Below are 18,259 nucleotides of genomic sequence, written 5' to 3' on the forward strand. Positions count from 1 at the left end.
CCTGGCCCACCCTGTGCGACCCAGGGTGTCACCTCTCAGAAACCTGGGGTCCTCCTCTCCAATGGGGGTGTTGCATGGAGGCAGCATCGCCAATCAGGGGCAGGACAATGGTCCCGTGAAGTGAGGACTTCAGCCAATCAGGGGCAGGACAATGGTCCCGTGAAGTGAGGACTTCAGCCAATCAGGGGCAGGACAATGGTCCCGTGAAGTGAGGACTTCAGCCAATCAGGGGCAGGACAATGGTCCCGTGAAGTGAGGACCTCAGGGTTTGTCTGTGCTGTTAATCACTTGCATTGTGAAACAACTGCCTTGCAGCTCGTTTTCCCCCAAACTAATCTTGGACTATCCGATACGATGACTCAAAACACACGAGGGTCCCCTGTCCAATTGCATCGTCTTCCCTGGTGGTGCTAGTGCTTAAGAACCTGCCTGCAAGTGCGGGAGATGTAAGAGATCTGGGTTCGATCCCTGGGTCGGGAAGATCCCCTGCAGGAGAGCATGGTCACCCACTCCAGTATTCTTGCCTGGAGAATTCCATGGACAGAGGAGCCTGGAATCGCAGAGTCGGACATGACTGAAGAGACTTAGCATGCACACACGTACGCCTGGTGGGGTCATGGGTGTCAGCACAGCCCCGCGTCCGAGGGCTCCCGAGTCTCCTGGCCCACAGTGCTGATGACGCTGAACAGTCCCGGGCAGGAGTAGAATCTTGAGCTGCCAGCCTCCTGTGGTGGACCGTGGCCTCCCACCACAACTTTATGCCTCTGATTTCCCTTAACACAGTTGGGGGCAGGGAAGCCGATGGCCAGCCCAGGCCCCTCAGTGCAGCAGTGGAGCCTGCTGGGCCCCGGGGGCATTAACTGGACATGGTGGTGCAGGATTCGGGCCACCTGGCTTCTGTTTACACAACATGGTCTGGGGGGACCAGTGGCGAGGTCATCAAATGGCTAATGGTGAGCTTAGCTGGAGCTGCTGATGTCTCAGACACAGCCTGTCATTAGCCAGTGGGGAACAGGGTTTATATAGCCCTGTGCCTGGAGCCAAATCCGATGAAGCCCTGCCCTGTGCTGTGAGCAAAGCCCTTTGCATGTGTCAGCTCACTGACTCCTCCCAACAGCCTCCTTAGGTGGGAACTGCTACTATCCCATTTTACAGATAAGCACATTAACCATGGAGAGGTTAATGAACTTATCCAAGGTCACACAGTGACTAAGTGGTGCTTGTCACTCAGTTGTGTCTGACTCTATGTAACCCCATGGACTGTAGCTCGCTAGGCTCCTTGGTCCATGGGATTCCACAGGCAAAGAATACTGGAATGGGTTGCCATTCCCTTCTCCGAGGGATCTTCCCGACCAGGGATCGAACCCGTCTCTTATGTCTCCTGCAGTGGCAGGCGAGTTCTTTACCACTAGCGCCACCTGGTAAGCCCAAGTGGTAGACCTGGGACTTGAACCAGGCTGCTGAGGCCAGTTTGTGCGCCATCAGCACCTTGCACAGTGGCCACATGAGAAGCCCATGTGTGACGTGGTCTGGTGACACAGCAGGGTAGAGGTGGCAGACTCTGAAGCCAGGGGGGCCCACGTTGCCCCTGGGCTTGAGCACACCTCCTTCACCTTAGCTGTGTGACCTTGGACCTGGACTTCTCTGAACCTCATGCAGGATCCCACTCTCATAGAACTGTGAGTAACAAGTGAGATGGAGACCATCGGGCGTTTTGTGGATTACCTGGCATTTGGTAAAGAATCCGCCTGCAATGCGGGAGACCTGAGTCCCACCCCTGGGTCAGGAAGATCCACTGGAGAAGGGATAGGCTACCCACTCCAGGATTCTTGGGCTTCCCTGGTAGCTCAGCTGGTAAAGAATCTACCTGCAATGTGGGAGACCTGGGTTCGATCCCTGGGTTGGGACGATCCCCTGGAGAAGGGAAAGGCTCCCCACTCCAGTATTCTGGCCTGGAGAATTCCATGGACTGTGCCGTACATGGGGTCGCAAAGAGCTGGACACGGCTGAGCGACTTTCACTTCACTGACACACTGTGGACGCACAATGGAAAGTTGTGGTTTTATTGTGTTTTATGTGGGTATGAACAGATGATGTCTTGGGTTTACATTCTGCCTGTTTCATCTTTATGTCTCACTTGGTAAAATAAAGGTGTTTGCGGGATAAATGGCACATGTGAGAGTGGTATTTAGAGACTGTTGCATAAAGGGGGATATTAAAGTCCCCGGTGTTTCAGTGGCACATTAGCAGGCAAGATTTGGGGCCAAAATAACAGCATGGAAACAGACCTATTACGAGGCAATTCCATTAAGGACTTCTAGCGGTGACTTACTTCCAATATTCAATCTTGTGTTTTGTGTCTTTGAAGAGATTGAATAGGATTATATTAGCATATGATGCGCTGATGCCGGGGTGATGGATTTATCTCTGAACGTACAGACAGAACAGACAAATACGAATGTAACAGCCAGCAAAATGAGCCCGGTGTGATGTTCTCTGCCTTTCCCTGATGGAATAGTTTTACACTTAACTCTGTTTTCTCCTGAGCCTCTGTAGCTCATGGAACAGTATGTGGTTTAAAAAATGATTTGAGGCTATTTCACAGAAAATGTAAAAATGGCTCATCTCATCAAGCATGTGCTGTGTGCTAGGCAGCCAATAACTGCTTTATACCTGCTGCTGTTTACAACAACACCGCAAGGTCCAGGATGTCATCCCTATTTCTCAAAAAGGAACCCGAGGCCCAGAGAGGCTGTGTGACCTCTATCGTCACACAGCCTGTAACAGGCAGAGCGGGATCCTCCAGGTGACCTGTCTTCAGTCCCCTCCTTTGTAGTTTGCAGATGGCGTCATCTTACTCTTGCTGATTGGACAGCTGGAAGGCTTCTTCCTGCACTTGAAGGAATTCTATCTCACTCCCAGCTCTCCTGCAGAAATGGTAAGTTTTTGCAAAGATTTTCCTTTCCACCTCTTCCTCTGAGTGCTCAGATCTAGGAAACTGGCATGATCAGTCTTCATTCATTCACTTACAGGTAAAGTAAAGGGTGAAGGAAACTTTGGTTGTCCATATGTCTGCCCATCCACCCACCAATCTCACCTGCAGACTCTTACACCTATCCATTGACTTGCTGATTCACTCATCCACCCAGTTCATCTACCCATTTATCCATCCATACATTCATCTACCTATCCATCCATCCAGCCACCCACTCATCCATCCACCTACCCATTCATTTATCTATCATCCATCCATCCATCATCCATCCACCCATCCATCCATCCACTTATCCATCTACCATCCATTCATCCATCCACCCATCCATCTATCATCCATCCACACATCATCCATCCACCCACCCACTCATCCATCCATCCACCATCCACCACCCACCCACCCATCCATCCACCTATCCATTCATCTATCATCCATCCATCCATCCATCCACCATGCATCCATCCACCTACCCATTCACCTATCCATCCTTCCATCCATCCATCATCCATCCACCCACCCACTCATCCATCCATCCACCATCCACCCACCCACTGACCCATCCATCCACCTACCCATTGATCTATCCATCCTTCCATCCATCCATCATCCACCCATCTATCATCCATCCACTCATCCATCCATCTACCATCATCCATCCACCCATCCATTTATCACCCATCTACACGTAATCCATCCATCCATCTATTCATTCATTCATTCGTCAGTCATCCATCCATCCACACATCATCCATCCACCCATCCGCTTATCCATCCATCCAGCATCCATCCGTCTACCTGTCCACCCACCCATGCACCCATGCACCTGATCCCTCATTTTCTGAGGTCCTGCTTGGTGTCAGGCCCTATGGCCATAAAGACGATCCAACACAGATCCTGCTTTCAAGGACTCCTCAGTCTATAAACACTGTGCTCTCAGTGATATCTGGTCTTCCAGGCTGCAGTGAAATGTGTTGGCTCATGGTGGGTGGTCTGGTGGGGAACCTGAATGCAAGAAAATGTGGTTAGTACGATCTGCAGGAATCAGGAGAGGCCTTGCATGAGAGGTGGCCCCTGAAGTTGACTGAAGGGCTTGGGGAACCCCAGGGGAGGGAATAGCATCATCAAAGGATCAGAGGTGGCAGGGGTTCTGGCCTCGTGGCAGTCAGGAGTTCCCACGTAGACCCTGGAGTCTGGGGGGCTGGTTGGGAGATGGCTGCATTAGCCCAGGCGGGGATGGGATGGGGTGTCTTTGCCCGAGTTGGGGAAGGACAATGGTGAGATTGATGCTGGTGGAAGGGACAGGGCATCAGCCTGACTGCTCCCAGCTTCTGGGCCCGCATGGGGCTCCTCCCTCCCCCTCCCCCAGGCCTGTCATGTGGAGTCTCTGCAATTCCTTGAACTCCTCAAGCTCTCCCACCTCTGGGCTTTTGCACAGTCTGTTCCCCTGCTGGGAATGTCCTCTCCATGTGGGACACCTGCTGGTGAAGGGAAGGGATGCTCATGAGTCTCCACAGGAGGAAACCGAGGCCCCTGGGGGCAGGGTTCACTCCAGTCCTGAGCTGTGTGTCCCGGCAGACTTGGCAGAGAGACAAAGCCTCTGCTCTGGCCCTCAATCCACCACCAGCTCACTGCTGGTATCTCAGGCCTCTTGGCTAAAATGGGCTCACAGTCCCTGCCCTGCTGGCCTTTGTGCTCAGTCGCTCAAAGTGTCTGACTCTTTGCGACCCCATGGACTACAACAGCCTGCCAGGCTCCTCTGTCCATGGGATTCTCCAGGCAGGAACACTGGGGTGGGTTGCTGCCCCTCAGACCACACAAATAACAGAAAAGGGTTTGGAGCATCATGAAGGTGGAAGCACCCAGGGCATGTGGTCCCTTGTCCCCTCAGCCCGCCCAGGACCCCAGGTGGCCCTCTCTGGACTCTGTCCACACCAGGGTCCCTCTGGCTGGTTCAGCAGCAGGCAGCCCAGGGCAGGAGGGCACTCCATTCTCCCTCTGTAGAGAGGGGACACCAGGCAGGGCTGGGTGCCAGTTCCCAGTGCCAGCCTTGGGGCATTTCTGGGAAAAGGAATGATTTCCATTCCTTTGATGTACCTGTGGCCCTGAGGATGGTTCAGATCTCAAGGCCTTCCCTGGTGGAGTGGGGGGTGGGAGGGGGCCCTGGGCCCTGACCCAGTTGCCCTGACCTAGTTCCAAGCTTGGTTTCTGCCTGGCTCCCACATATCAGCAACCCCATCTGACCCTGCTTCTGGCTGCAAGCCTGACCCCCTTCCCCTACCAGGGTCCCTGTCGAATGTTCCAGGCCTGCCTCCCAGCCACAGCCTCACTGCCCGCCTGTGGTCCGCACGCCACCTGGGCCTCTGCCATCTCCAGGTCTTTGCCAGGGTGCCCCCAGCCGCGCCTTCCTCCTGCTTTGCTCTGGCTCCCTTAGCTGGGTGTTGGCTTCGACCACCTCCTCATCCCCTCTGAGCTCCTGGGCACCCGCTAGGCCCCTGAACCACAGCTTTTCTCATGTTGGCAGAGAGTTCTTACCTGAGTCTGGCCTCACCAGACCCCTTATCCCCGTTTCTCTCTCACTCCACGTTCCTGGGGGGTGGAGTGCAGGGCAGGGTTGTATTTCCATTTTACAGAAGGGAAAACTGAGGCCCCGGAGGCTGTGGGACATGCCCGGGGCTGCCCAGCTGGAACTGGGGCTGACCTCTTGACCCTCAGCCCATGTTCTTCTTTTGGCCATCTTTGTGGGTCTCATCTCCATCCTCTCAGGAGGCAGGGGTGCTCTTGACTGGAAGAGTGATTTGGGGCTCAGAGTCCCCAGAGCGGGGATATTGGCTGAAGAGCAAACAGGCTGGAGCAGTGCAGTATTTGACGCTGCTGTAGAAACAGCGGTCAGCGCTTACTGGACTCTCCCCCTGCACTGGCCCCTGTGTGAGTCACCTATTGCTGTGGAAACGCTGTGTAACAAACAACCCAATACCCAGGGGCTGAAACCTGCAAACCTTCCTTCTTGTGGATCTGCAGGTTGTCTGGGTTTGGCTGCTCTAGGCGTGGCCAGGCTCCATCGCTCACCTGGGATGGGCTGGGTGCCAGGCCGTCTGGGCGGGGGTCACTGGGGCGGTTCAGCTCTGCGCCTCCTCCTGGGACCAGCAGTGAGCGTGGCATGGCTTTCTCATGGCTGTGGCAGGGGACCCAGAGAGGAAGCAGGACACACGAGGTGCAGGCTCAGACCCGCGGTGCTGTCACTTCCTCCTCACCCTCTTGCCAGAGAAGGCCCTGTGGCCTCCGTGCAGAGGCCCCTGCCGTGTGCGGGGCCGAGAGGACACGAGACTCCAGCCAGGGAGGTGCTTGCCCACGGGCAGCGTGGATGAACTTACCAATTCCTTCCTGCATCGGGCCTCTGAATAGGAACTATTCCCATTCCTGTTTCTCTCCAGGGAAACTGACTTCAGACAGGGCAAGTAAGCCAGTTAGCGTTGAGGTTAGAATGACGACCAGGCTCATCCGTCTACAAAGTGGGAACTACAGCCTCATGTCCTTCCTGGGGAGCCAGGGTGAGCCCCGTGGGACACGGAGTCAGGGTGAGACCAAGAACGAGGTTCACCCAGAGTTTCAGGGTCAGAGCAAGGGCTTAGGTGAGTCAGAGCGAGGCTGAGACCGTGGTGCTGACTTTTATCCAGAAGTCAGGATGCCCATGTGTGATCAGTGAGGGAAGGTTAAGAGCATGGAGCCAGTGGGGTGGGTCTCATGCAGACCCCCATGGAACCAGGGGCTCAGAACTGGGACCCAAAGGAGCACAGGGGTCCCCTGTTTGTCACTCGGAGGTCGGAGCTTCAGCAGATGGCAAGGCTGGAGCCCCGTATCTCGCTCACCTCCTAATCCCCAGTTACAAGCTGGGGACAAATGTCCCGCCTTCCAAGGCCCCCGCGTGCAGCCAGCCTGCTGACTCCACTGATTTCAGAACCACGTTTTGAAGATGAGCCACATTCTTCGGAGGGAAAAGAAGCAGCCTCTCAGCTCAGGCCCCAAGAATGCACTTTTATGGGCTATTGTAAGAAACCTCAGCTGCAGGAATGAGTAACAAAAATGCTGACGAGGTCATCAACTGGAAAGGGCAGAACGGCGGCCCTTTCCGGAGGTGGGACACCCGAGGAATTGTTATCTCAGTCGTGTGGCTTCTGGAAATTGAATTTCTCGTTATCAGACCTTCTTTGCCATTGGTGTCGATGCCAGTGGTGTCTATGTGAGGTTGCTGTTCAGTGCTGGAAGCGGAGTAGGGTTGGAGGAGCGAGGCCACCGTTGGCTCTGCAGAAATGAAAACTCCGGGGCTGGGAGCCTTCAGCTTCCTCCCACGTGTAATGACTGCTCTCTCGAACGATTTGAATGCACCCTCCTGGGTTGTGAGCTTCTCTCAGCTCCGCAGAACATGGTCGTTTTCCTTTTATCATCTCAAACTGTGCATGCAAGAAGACTAATGCTTTGGGTAGGCCTGGTGGAGTGGGGCTGGAGCCTGGGGCAGCTACTCCTGGTCAGACTGAGCATCGTGGAGGAGCGTGGCCCGAAGAAGCTTGAGCGAGCGTTGTTCTAGGGTCGACAGCAGTGATACTCAGCACGAATTCCACGAGGGCAGGCAGCAGGTCTGGTTTTGCCCCAGTTGCGTGGCCAGCGCATAGCAGATGATCAGTGGATATTTTTTAGGGACTTCCCTGGTGGATTGGTGGCTAAGACTCTGTGCTCCCAGTGCAGAGGTCCTGGGTTTGATCCCTGGTCAGGGAACTAAGATCTCACATGCCGCAACTAAGACTTTGCCTGCTGCAACTAAAGATCATACAGGCTGCAACTGAAAGAACCCAGGTGCTGCAATGAAGATCTAAGACTCTGCGTGCTGCAACTAAGAGAAATAAACAAATAACAATAAATATTTAAAGTTAGTGAATGAAGTGTTTCTGAGAAACTGGTCCCGTGAGCTGCTCTGTGACAAATGGATCCTGTGGTGAAATCACGTGGGGAAACCTGCATAGTCCAAAAGCTCAGGATACATTGTAACACATTCAAGGCACTGAGAAGTCCTGCAGCAGAGGGTTTCCATAGGACTTTATGGAAGCCAATGTTTCCTAAAGCCATTTGGTCCCAGACCCCTTTTCCCTTCTGTCCCCTGGACCATCCTGTGAGGATGCAGGCTTGGAAGTGAGCACAAAGGCTGGGCTGAGAGGTGGGAGAGCCCAGCCCAGTGTCCTGTCTTCACTCTGGTATTTACCTTCTGTGCATCTTGTGAATGGTGTTCCTGATGAGAAGGAAACCAATAGCAACAGTAACAACCCTTATTTTCCAGAATTCTCCAGTCTGGGGGAAGACCTGGGGACACGGGGACAGGACGGCAGTGGAGGGCTGATTCACTCACTCCGAGGTTCGCTTCCTCTGGTCTGCACCTCCCCAGAGGTGTGACCTGCTTGTTGGGGAACATCGGCACCCGTGACAGCCTTGGTCTTCCTGATGGGCTCTAGAGGGGCAGCCCTGCTGGGCTGGTGACCCAGCTGCCACCAGCCTCTCCCCGGCATTTTGGATCCAGCTCTGCTACTCTGTCCATTTTTAAAAAATAATTTATTTGTGTAGGCTGTGTAGGCTTAGCTGCGGCATGAAGAATCCTTAGTTGCATCAAGCAAACTCTTAGTTGTGGTGCGTGGGGTCTAGTTCCCTGATCAGGGATCGAACCCCTGCCCCTGCATTGGGAGCACGGAGTCTCAGCCACTGGGCCACCAGGGAAGTCCATGCTCTGTCCATCTGATGCTCCTTCAACTCTCCTCTGTGGAGAAGGACCCTGCTCACTGGATCCCTGTGGTCCCCACACAGCCTCCGGGGAGCCAGCTGTCACAGAGGACTCCGCCCCTTGCCTGGGAGGCAGCAGGAGTCCTTGGGGTGGGCTGAAGATGCTCCCCCCACCCCTGCCCCATGTCCTTGGACCAGGACTGTGGCCTGCCCCTCTCGCTCTCTGAGAGAGTCTTTCAAGGGCTCCTGGCCTCCCACACAGCCCACTTCCCAGCCCTCGTAGGAGCTGGGGTGGCAGAAACTTGCAGGGAGGCCTCGGCTCTGCCTTCGTTATTCCACCTTCATGTCTTGCCTCAGGATTCCAGTTCTGGGTCCACCATCACACTGGTCCACACGTCAGCTCGGAGAGGCCGCTGGGAGATGTGCTATTCCCCTTGTACGGAGGAGGGGACAAGGCCCGGGCAGGACATGCCTTGTCCGACCTATGACTTGTGACCTGTTGGGGGCTGGTGCACAGATGTCCAACCCAGATCTGCCCAGACCCACTAGGAGGGGACTGGGAGCAGGCTAGGCACCCTCGGGTGGGCTTTGCTTACCTGCTGCTCTGCCAGCCGGGCCTCCGGGCCCCTGGCTAGGTTGCCACGGGAACCGCCTGGCCTGGTTGAAGCAGGCTTTGGGACTGGGATGGGCTCCTCCAGCCCCAGCTGCTTTGCAGGTGTCAGAGGGAGACAGACCTGACTCCAGCACTTTCTGTTTTGTGAGTTCAGATGGGCCCATGGCCACTCTGAGCCTCAGTCTCCTCATCTATGCTCTACCCATGGAACTCAGCTATTTATGAGGGAGTCTCGATTGCACACAGGCTCCGGGGCTGCATCAGAAAAGGCAGGATGCTTCCTTCCCTGGCTAAAGTCTCCTCACCTGGCAAGACTCACTCCCAGGTGTCACCTCCACCAGGAAGCCTTCCCTGATGCCTGGGCTGGGTACCTTCCTTGGGGACTGCCTTTTCCCACAGAAGTGGCCCCCTGGCTGCATGATGAATCATCTTGCCAACATCCGACGGGGTTTTGTCATTGTAGCTGCACAATGTCACCCTGGCCCTGGAGCTGCTGAAGGAAGAAGGCCTCCTCAGCTACCCCGTCAACCCTGAAGGTGAGTGCAGGACTCTCGTGGGCAGACAGCCTCATGCCAGGGCCCCTGAGTGGGGCGGGGTGTGGGTGCAGCCTCTTGCCTGGTGTTTGCTGAGTTTTCCTATGAGGGGACCCCGTGCCCACGGCTCCCACCCACCTTAGTGGAGGACAGTCCTAAGGGGAAGAGATGGGGGACCAAGGTCCCTGGGGATGGACTGTCCAGAGAGCCGAGGTCTGGAGGAGGTGCTGTGTTGGGGGCCCCCCGAGAGGGTGCCTGGGAGGAGGCAGTGGCTGTGCCCTGTGACGGGTCCTGGAACTCAGGGCTCGCTTGACCAGCTGTCCTGGTGTGCTAGGAGTTCTGCCAGGTTTAGCCCTGAGAGTTCATGTCCCAGGAAACCCCTTGGTCCAGGGCAAACCTGGACAGTTGGTCACCCCTCCTGGATCTGACCACTGCCCTGCTCTCTCCCGACCCGCAGACATCGTGAACAAGGACGCCAAGAGCACGCTGCGAGTCCTCTACAGCCTGTTTCGCAAGCACAAGCTGAAAGAAAGCACGGACGGGGTGCCCCAGAGGTCCCCAAATTAATCCTCACAGCCCCCCAGAGCTGCTGCTCACGGCCTGCTGCCGGGCGCCGCTGGAGGGCCCGGGCCACGGAGGGCCTCCTCATGGTGCAGCCCTGGGCCTCCCACTCTTGTCCCGTGTGTCTGTGGCCTGCCCGCCCTCCCCCGTCTCCTGTTTCCATCCGTCTGAATATCTTTGAACCCAATTACGCGTGGTTTCATTCTGAGCCGACCTCTGATCTCGCCTGGTTTATTTTAACAAATGGATCTCTGGGAGGGATGTGGGGAGCCTGCCGATGTCCTGGGAAGGTCCCCCTTAAATATGCACAGATATGAGCTGAGCCCCAGTGCAGGATCCCTCCCCGTGGGGCAGGCGGGCGAGGGGTTCAGGAGCTTGTCTCCAGGGCCACCGCCAGGCAGCTGCGAGGGGCCTGGCATCGCTGACCTTCAGGGGGGCTGAGGGGCTGACCCTGGAGTAGGAGGGCCCTCAGGTGTCAGTGCTGACCCGACGGCAGAAACCCGCCTGCCACACTCAGCTACTGCTGTTCACCTGCCTCTCACGTGGGGGTGACGGGCCCAGGATCACCCTCCAGAGGCAGGAGACCCACGTGGCTGCAGAACTAGCCCCGTGACCCTCGGGAAAGTCCGTTCAGTTACTTGCCAGAGGAGCCGAGGCCCAGGCCCACCCCACAGCCACGGTGGTGAGTTTCACCCGGAAGTCACAGAGATTTCCTCGTGGCTGGTTTGCAGGTTGAACCAGCTCCCTGTCTGTCCCCAGGGAGCTGCCGCGTCGCTCTCTCCAGGGAGACTGGCACTTGCTGTCTATGTTTCTTGAAGCAGAAGTCCCTGTAACAGGATGGAACAGGGGTTCCTGGAGCTGACAGCTGATGGGAACAAACCTAGAGGATGCTCTGTGAGCGGGAGTGAGGGTCGGTGGGCGAGGTCAGTGGGACTGGATCCGGCTGGCCCTGGGCCCCTCCCCTGCCCTCCCAGCTCCGAGTCTCTGTAAGGACAGAGCCCACTAGGTCTGAAGTCGTCACTGTTTGATAGCCTTGGATTTGGGGAGGGGCTGGTGGCTCAGACGGTAAAGTGTCTGCCTACAATGCAGGAGACCTGGGTTCTATCCCTGGGTCAGGAAGATCCCCTGGAGAAGGCAATGGCACCCCACTCCAGTACTTTTGCCTAGAAAATCCCATGATGGAGGAGCCTGGTAGGCTACAGTCCATGGGATCGCAAAGAGTCGGACATGACTGAGCGACTTCACTTTCTTTCTTTGGCTTTGGGGCAGGGGGCCGGCATGGGCCAGGCCCTCTTTGCCCGACCAGCGAGTGGAGCTCAGAGGATGAGCTCTGTGTGGGGAGTGACTGACACCAACAACCCTTGGCACCGGTGTCTGAGTGTGAGATAGTCTCAGGGTGGTCCTACATCCACCCCACCCCATCCACCTGCTCCCCTCCAACTCACAGGTAATTAGGATGAGGGTGAGGCCCCGTGATGGGATTAGCATCCTTAGAAGAAAAGAGAGATTAGACTGGTTTCTGCCATATGAGGACATAGCAGGAAGGTGGCCGTCTGCAGACCAGGAAGAGGGGCCCTCGCCATGTACCAAATCACCGGGGACCTCCGTCTTCGACTTCCCAGGTGTCAGAACTGTGATAAATAAAAGTCTGCTTTTTGGCTGTTTTCTTTTTTAATAATGTTATTTGTTTGGTTAGTTATCTTTGGCTGTTCTGGGTCTTTGTTGCTGTGCGTGGGCTTGCTCTCGCTGCAGCAAGCAGGGGTCACTCTCTCCTTCCACGTGCAGGCTTCTCGGCACACTGACTTCTCTCGTTGTGGAGCACGGGCTCCAGGGCATGCAGGCTTCAGCAGTTGCTGCACGTGGGCTCAGTAGCTGCGGTTCCCGGGCGCGGAAGTTGTGGTACGGTGCACGGGTTTTGTCGCTCCATGGCATGTGGGATTCTCCCGAGCCAGGGACTGAACCCCTGTCTCCTGCACGGGCAGGCCCATTCTTACCCCCTGTACCACCAGGGGAGCCCTGACTGTCTGGTTTTAGAAGCTGCCCAGTCTATGATATTGTATTATAGCTGACTAACAGATTCTCAATACCATTACTCGTAGAGACATAAAATTAAAACCACAACGAGATTCCAGCACACGCTGCACTGAAAACACTGACAATAGCAAGTGTTGACAAGGATGTAGTGCGATTAGAGTCCTCACATTTGCTGGTGGGATGAAAACGGTACGTTTACTTGAGAGAACAGTTTGGCAGTTTCTTATAAAGTAACACATACACTCACCATACGACCTAGCCATTTCACTGCTAGGTATTTATCCAAGAAAAATGAGAACATATGTCTACACAAAGACTTAGACATGAATAGCAATACTATTCATAAAAACCAGAGACTGGGAAGAACCCGAATGCCCATCGCCAGCAAAGGCATAAAGAGTGTCTCCATACAATGGGCTTCTGCTTGGCGACATAGAGGGAAGGATGTTGATACAAAAACAGCCTGGGTGCCGTCAACAGCGTTAGGCTAAGGGAATGAAATGGGACGCAAGAGGCTACACATTTATAGGAAATTCTAGAAAAGGCGCAGCCCTGGCGATAGAATGCAGATCAGTGCTTTCCCGGCTGGCAGGAGAGGAATTTGGGGTGATGGGAATGCTCTATGGGATCGGTGTGCTCACGTGACTGTCCACCTTTTTTCAAACTCATCAAACCACACGCTTAAAATTGGGAAAAGTTCCTTTTTGTACATCGTTGTTGCTGTTCAGTCGCTCAGTCGTGTCTGATTCTTTGCGACCCCATGGTCTGCAGCACTCCAGGCCTCCCTGTCCTTCCCCATCTCCCAGATTTGGCTCAAACTCATGTCCACTGTGTGGACAGTATTCCTCAATAAAGCTACAAAAATAAAATTTTTTTCTAACTTGTTTTCAAGCTGAAAAAGAGTGAGGACGGACGACGCAGCGGGGAGGCCTGCAGAAGGGAGGGAGCAAAGACCCTGAGGATTTGCAGTAGGAGGGGGGTTGATTTCATGCTTTCTGTCCGTGGAGCCTGGTGAGAAGCCAGCTGGTAACCTGGGGCCTTGGGGCATGACTGCTTATGAGTGGGGAGGCCTGAGCCTGTGTAAATGCCCATGGGAAGGCTCTGGATGAGAAAAGATTAAACGTGAGAGAGAGCATCTTATAAGAGGGAGGCACCTGGGCAAGTGGGCAGGAGCTGGGTTCCAAGTACAAGGAGGGGTGCCCGGGATGGGAGGCTGGCGGGAAGGTGGGTATGGGAACAGAGAGAGAGAGAGAGAGACCACCCAGTGCCAACCTGCCTGCTGCTCTTTGGCGATTGTCACAGCCTTTTGATGTTCTCTTAATCCCTTATAATATCTCTCTTGCTCTGAAATCCACTTTGATTCTAATGTAGCTCCTTATAAGCTTTCTTTCAGTGTTAGCAGGGAATCTTTTCTCCTCTTTTCCTTGTAAAGGATCTGTGTCTTTATGTAAGAGAGTTTTTAAGGAAAATGTTTCTGCCCACACTGAGAGGCACCTTAGCTCCCTGACCAGGGGTCAAACCCACACCCTCTGCTTTGGAAGCATGGAGTTTCAACCACCAGACCACCAGGGAAGTCCCCTCAAGAGGCTTTCCTATAGACCCAAATAGTTATGTCTTTTTATCTGATCTGAATGTCTCTGCATTTTAATTGGAGGGTTGCAGCCATTAAAATTTTTTATTGTGATAAAATACACATAATGAAATTTTCCATTTTAGGCACTGTAACATGTGCGGTTCAGTGGCGTTATCTGAACCTGGGTGGCACCATCGCCCCCATCTCCAGAATTCTTTTCATTTTGCAAAACTGAAACTCAGGACCTGTTAGACCGTAACTCTTTATCCCTACCCCTCTGGCCCCTGGCAACCACCAGGCTCCTGCCTGACCAGACCCACATTTTGAACTGCCCAGGGCACAGGGCCCCTTGGGGTTCCCACCCCAAACTCATCAGATTGAAGTCAGAACTTGCCCCTTCCGCTGTCCTGCCTCCTGACTCCCCAGCCCTTTTTCCAGCCCCTGCAACCTCCTGGGGTTTTCCCCGATAGCTCAGTGGTGAAGAATCCGCCTGCAATCCAGGAGACACAGGAGACGTGGGTTTGATCTCTGGGTCAGGAAGATCCCCTGGAGGAGAGCATGGCAACCCATTCCAGTATTCTTGCCTGGGAAATCCCACAGACAGAAGAGCCTGGCGGGCTATAGTCCATGGGGTCGCAAAGAGTCGGACACGACTGAAGTGACTGAGTGTGCACACCAGCCTTCAGGTTCCCAAGCCTGAGACCTGTGGCTCAGTCTGGACACCGCCGCCCCTGCCGCCCTCCGTCTCTAACCCGGGCACTGCGTCCTTTCTGCCTTTTCCTCGCCTCTCAGACCCAGGCCCTCCTCCCCTTCCTTCTGCCCCTGGAAGTCTAGCCGCTCGCCATCCAGGGAGTTCAGTGCAGTGACTCCCCAGGTGGGCTCTCTGCCTCTCTCCCCTCTGACCCCAATTCCATAGCCGAGGTTGGCGTTTTCCTGTCCGAGGAGCCCGAGCCCGTTACTGTCCTGATGTAAAGCTCCCTGCTCCCTGATGCTCTGGGTCCTCCCGGCGCTGCTGGCTTTGTGTCTACTCACTGACCGTGTTCTATCTCCTACCCACCCCAGCCTTTCCAAGCTGTCTTCAGGTCCTTCCCTGAGAGGCCCAAGATCTTCCCATGCCCTTTGGATGTTGTCATTCCCTGCTGAGACCTCCTCCCCCTCCTCCACTCGGGACCAGAGGGGTGGGGGCATCGCTGGGGAGAGACTGCAGAAGGGATGAGCGATGCGACAGGGTGGACACCCTGGTCTGGCGGGGCTCGAGGCGGGTGGAGGGGGTGATTCCTACTGAGGAGTCCGAGAAGGGGGGCTGTGGAGCCCACTGCCCTCTCCTCCCTCTCTCCTCCGTCCCAAGAAATCTGACCCTGGTTGGCGTTGTTGCAGCCGGAGCTGGAAGCAGGACAATTCCCGTGGGCTGAACTGGAACCCATCCAGGGCCGGGGAAGGAGCTGGCAGTCTTGGGCTGGTGTGCAAACAGCTCTGGAGTGACGGGAAATGCCTCGAAGGCCGGGCGCCTCGGCGCTGAGCGGCTTCCCAAAATAACCCAGGGGGCAGCTGTCTCAGATTCTGAAACTGGGTCTGGCTGGCCAAGCCACAGGGAGCCCCAGGCCCCACACCAGCCTCGCTCTGGGAGCAGATGGCACTGGGAATTTTTTCTTTCTTTCTTTCTCTCACCAAAGTCAGCTGGTAAGCGAACAGCTTGTCTGCAGGAAAGCATCCCTCCCTCTCTATTTCCATGACAGATCGAGCTGCCACCTCCCCTCCCCCAGCCCCTGCCCACCCCTCCTCCCCAACTCTTCTTCCTTTTGAGAGCCCAGGCAGCATCACAGGTCTTCTCACATCGGGTCATCACAGGTCTTCTCACCTCGGAGCTGGCAGGGTCCTCGCCCACTGGCTCAGGGAGCAGCCAGGATCCCTGGGTCTCTGGGGCTCTGGACAGGGCTGGGACAACAGATTCTGGGCGGCCCGACTGATTGTAAAGCAGACCATAGGATGTCCCAGAAATGACGCTTTCAGGAAGAGTCAGCCCAGGGACCTGCGTTGGCCAACGATTGTATGCTTTTATTCATGAATCTACGAAGGTTTCAAATCCGTTGATGTGCTTATTGCCTGTAAAGGGAATGTGTCAGTGCGCAGGGCAGGGTTTTGCATCTGCAAAGGTCATTGTGCACAGGCCACACTAAGAGGCCTTCCTGAGCACCAGCCGTGTGCAGCCCCCTCTCGGAGCCGGGAATACAGGGAGAGCTCAGAGAGCGGCTCTATCCTGGAGGTGCTCACAGCCTGGGGTGGACAAGGCAGTGTTGCGTAGTGGTTAGAGCACAAAGCTTGAGTCAGACTCGGAGGCGTGAACATCAGGTCCGTCAGCTACTTGCTCTGTGATGCTGAGTGAATCCCTTTACCTGCCTGAGCCACTGTTTCCTTCTCTGTCAAATCAAAGCAATCAGGAATCTACTCTCTGAAGGGTTGTTATGAACGTTAAAGAAGAGGATCCACCTAAAGAGCTTGGAACATTGCAGGACGCGTAGCACTCAATAATGTCGGGTGACGTCACGGTCACGGTCATTACCACCCCCCACCACCATCGTCACCGCCAGGCCCCTCTCTCCATGGGATGCTCCAGGCAAGAACACTGGAATGGGTCACCTGTAACTATTCCAGGGGATCTTCCCAACCCAGGGGTCGAACCTGCGTCTCCTGCTGGGCAGGTGGATTCTTTACCACTGAGCCATCTGGGAAGCTGTCCTTTCTACTTAATCACTGGTAATGCTTCGAGGCTTATGTTAAAAATGGGAACCTCCAGAGATAATTCACGTCTGCTTCAGCAGGATTCCGAGGGTCACTCTGAGTTGCCTCCCATTCAGTTAAAGTCTTCCTTGGGGATTTGTGGTCCCCAGGGCCAGTGTAAAGCCTGCACTGGGGCTGGCTGGTGGTTATGGCTTCAGGGAGATTCTTTTTTCCCCAGTGCCAAGCTTGATGTAGGCTAGTGTCCTTGTTTCTTCAGGCTTTTTCCTAGTAACTTATTCCAGCAGTGAAAGCATGGCCCTCGGGAGAGTCCAGCTGTCCATGAGGTTCCCTATCTAACTCATGCTGGGCGGCCCAGGCGTTCCTCCGCCCCAGAGCCAAGTGTGGTCATGGAAAAGGATGATCAGGTGTCTGACCTTGGCAAATGTCCCTGGGGCAGAGCCAGCCTCGGCAACTGCTCACCTCTGGGGACTTCCAATCTCACTCCTAGTTCTCTGGCCTGGGAGGCTGCTCCTTGTTCTTGCTTGTCTGGTGTGATGCATTGTAATATATGTGTACATGCACGCCTATAAAAGTGTGTGCATATACGTAGACCCATATATTATTTTCATTGCTTTGCTGTTGGACTATTGATCAGTGATTAGTCTTCCACACTGTGGAAAATGCAGGCCGCTCTCTGCTTGCACAGTGTAGATTTTTAATAAGCAGCAAAGTATCTTTAAAATTCCCTCTCCATCTCTGCCCTCCCCATGTCCCCACGTGGAGGTTGGTCTCTGCTCCCCTACTCATTCTCTTCCATTTCCTCCTTCTTTCCATGACCCTTCCCCACCCCCAGTCTCATCTCCCCACCTGCAACCTGATCCGCCCATAGATAAACTTCCCCATCATCTTAGCCTATGCCGCCAACCAAAGGCTTCTTAAGGGCAAAATCAGTGTGGGATGTGCAGGGGGGATGGGATCTTCTTGAATGGCCAGCGCTGGCTGTTCTGGGGGACAGGACCTGCCCGGGTGTACAAGGGGGCCAAGGCAGAAGTTCTGGGGGTAGGGCTTAGCCTGAGGTTTCAGGCTGGAGGAGGTAAGAAACATGTGCAGAGGAACCAGCAGCCTCAGGTGGAGACAAGGCCCCACACGCTCACCTGAAGTGGGGCAGAGACCCCCAGGTGTCGTGGCCAGGGCCCAGGAGGCAGGTTCGGTATCAGTATCAGGCAGAGCTTTCGAAAGGCAAGGCTGTGCGACGGCTGCCTAAGGGATGCATGAGCAGAGGGGGGGCACCCACCTGCACAGGGTTCCAGCATCCCAGGGGCGAGGTGGGAATTTATTACTGTTTAGTCACTCAGTCGTGTCGGACTCTTTGTGACCCCATGGTCTATAGCCCACCAGGCTCCTCTGTCCATGGGATTTCCCGGGCAAGAATACTGGAGTGGATTGCCATTTCCTTCTTCAGGGGATCTTCC

The 18,259-nt window shown here is 55.0% G+C and overlaps 1 protein-coding gene across 3 annotated transcripts in view; it reads left to right on the forward strand.

The window, feature by feature from the left end:
- The window catches only part of PARVG (parvin, gamma), a 25,742-nt gene extending 15,067 nt beyond the window's left edge, over positions 1–10,675 (forward strand). Inside the window, exons 11-13 of one of the 3 annotated variants that reach the window (XM_010837592.1) lie at positions 2,837–2,938; positions 9,832–9,904; positions 10,359–10,675. In XM_010837592.1, the coding sequence (XP_010835894.1) occupies positions 2,837–2,938; positions 9,832–9,904; positions 10,359–10,468 (285 nt within the window). In that variant the 3' untranslated portion in view covers positions 10,469–10,675. Of the gene's footprint in view, positions 111–154; positions 437–2,836; positions 2,939–9,831; positions 9,905–10,358 lie in introns of those variants that run through there. The other 2 variants (XM_010837591.1, XM_010837593.1) reach the window with 2 other exon arrangements.
- The last annotated feature ends 7,584 nt before the right edge of the window (positions 10,676–18,259 follow it).

This window comes from Bison bison, unplaced genomic scaffold (genome assembly GCF_000754665.1).
Source record: "Bison bison bison isolate TAMUID 2011002044 unplaced genomic scaffold, Bison_UMD1.0 scf7180017864079, whole genome shotgun sequence".
NCBI classification, from domain to species: Eukaryota; Metazoa; Chordata; class Mammalia; order Artiodactyla; family Bovidae; genus Bison; species Bison bison.